Below are 1,976 nucleotides of genomic sequence, written 5' to 3'. Positions count from 1 at the left end.
TGTAGATATTCTTTTTTTCTTTTTTTTGTCTTTTTGAGACAGGGTCTCCCTGTAGCCCCAGCTGGCCTGGAACTCACTATGTAGACCAATCTGGCCTTGATCTCATAGAGATCTGCCTGTCTCTGCCTCCAGAGTGCTGGGAATAAAGCCCAGCTGTTTTGCTTTCTTGAGATAAGCATGTGGCACCATACCTATCTTGCCCTTGACCTTATAGAGCCTTGAACAAGTCACTTCACCTCCCTGAGTTTAATGGAAACTGAAATCCATGAAGTGGGATAGTTAACCCATGCTCTTCCTTCTAAGGTACACTAAGATGAAGACTGCCACCAATATCTACATTTTCAACCTGGCCTTGGCTGATGCGCTGGCCACCAGTACGCTGCCCTTCCAGAGTGCCAAGTACCTGATGGAGACGTGGCCATTTGGGGAACTACTGTGCAAGGCTGTGCTGTCCATTGACTACTACAACATGTTCACCAGCATCTTCACACTCACCATGATGAGTGTGGACCGCTACATTGCCGTCTGCCACCCCGTCAAGGCCCTGGACTTCCGGACACCTGCGAAAGCCAAGTTGATCAACATTTGTATCTGGGTCTTGGCCTCAGGTGTTGGGGTCCCCATCATGGTCATGGCCGTGACCCGGCCCCGGGGTGAGTGAGAGAGGGAGCTGCAACACAGGTCTTAGACCTTGGGAGGCAACATGTGAGCCCCTGTGGGTTTCTAGGCACTTACTGGGGTGAGTGGGGGTGGTCACCAGTGACCATGTGCATTACTAAGCAATGAGAGGGTTGGCCAGTGGGAGGGTGGAAGGTCAGCTAGTGGAGAGTGTGGGTGGTAGACTGTTGTGAGGATGAATGACTGGTTGATAGGCTGTGGGCCAAAAGAGTTTATAATGGGCTTGTGGATGGCTGGTCTATGTATATGTGGGTGACTGGCTGGGACTGTGTGGATGACAGGGAGATGGATGGATGGCTACCGAGATGTGATTATCACTAACTGGTGAGACATAGAGGCTTCAAGATCTGCAGGCCCACCCTAAACTCTCTTTCATCTCACTTACAAAAACTCTGTAGCTGCTACAACAAACATTGCCCAGAGCTCAGGGGCTTAACACAGTAATAAACAGTGGTTTACTTCTCACTCCACCACAATCCATGGAGCAGAAGGATAGTCATTTGGGGAGAACCCAGGCTCCAAGGCAGGGTTCCCAAATCTTCTATTGCTGATGTCCAGCCAGCAGATAAACATGGAAAAGAAGTTGAGAGAAAGCATAACCACTTTTCCATGTTATAACTCATCCCTTCCTAGTGTTGGTTCATCATATGATCCTACCTACAACATGAGTAACTAACCTCTGAGCTGCACCACCTTCTGGGGGTGTGAAGGTCAAATATTTATGGATGGTTGTTAGCTGCCATGTGGGTGCTGGGAACCAAACTCAGGTCTTTGCAAGAGCAGCCAGTGCTCTTAACCACTGAACCAGCTCTCTACTCCCAAAAAGTATAACTTAAAAATTTAAAAATAAATAATAATATCCTGTCTTGCCTGGTGTGTTTTTTTCCCTTTTCTCTTTTTTTTTTTTTCCTTGCTGTGCTGGGGATCAAATGCAGGGCCTCATGCGTTCTAGGCAAGCATTTTGCCCGTGGAGCCACACCCCTCCCTTGTCCTAAGTGTTGAGTAATCACAGGGCTCAGGGCTAGTTTCTATATTATCCCATTAAACTTTCACAACCATAAAAATTGCCTTCTCTGACCTTCCTCCCTTTTTTGAGGCAGGATGTCTTTATGTAGCCAGGCTGGCCTTAAACTAATAATCTTCCTGTTTCATCCTTCCTAGTTCTGGGGTCACAGGTGTGTACACCATGCCTGGCTCCAAAGAACACTTTCTCATCTGCTTTAGGGAGAAGGAATGACCATGAATCATATGGTTGAGGGCTCCATTTTGTTTTGTTTTCTTTTTTCTTTTTCTTCCTT

The 1,976-nt window shown here is 47.2% G+C and overlaps 1 protein-coding gene across 1 annotated transcript in view; it reads left to right on the top strand.

Annotated features, from left to right (window-relative positions):
- Oprd1 (opioid receptor delta 1) overlaps positions 1 to 1,976 on the top strand; it is a 35,684-nt gene that overhangs the window by 28,426 nt on the left and 5,282 nt on the right. Inside the window, exon 2 of the mRNA XM_008847939.2 lies at positions 304 to 653. Coding sequence (XP_008846161.1) covers positions 304 to 653 — 350 coding nt within the window. The remainder of the gene's footprint in view (positions 1 to 303; positions 654 to 1,976) is intronic.

Source organism: Nannospalax galili, unplaced genomic scaffold (genome assembly GCF_000622305.1).
Source record: "Nannospalax galili isolate Female #2095 unplaced genomic scaffold, S.galili_v1.0 scaffold23, whole genome shotgun sequence".
In the NCBI taxonomy this organism is placed as follows: domain Eukaryota; kingdom Metazoa; phylum Chordata; class Mammalia; order Rodentia; family Spalacidae; genus Nannospalax; species Nannospalax galili.
The sequence above is the reverse complement of the archived record's forward strand: the minus strand, read 5'-3'. Positions and strand labels throughout refer to the sequence as shown.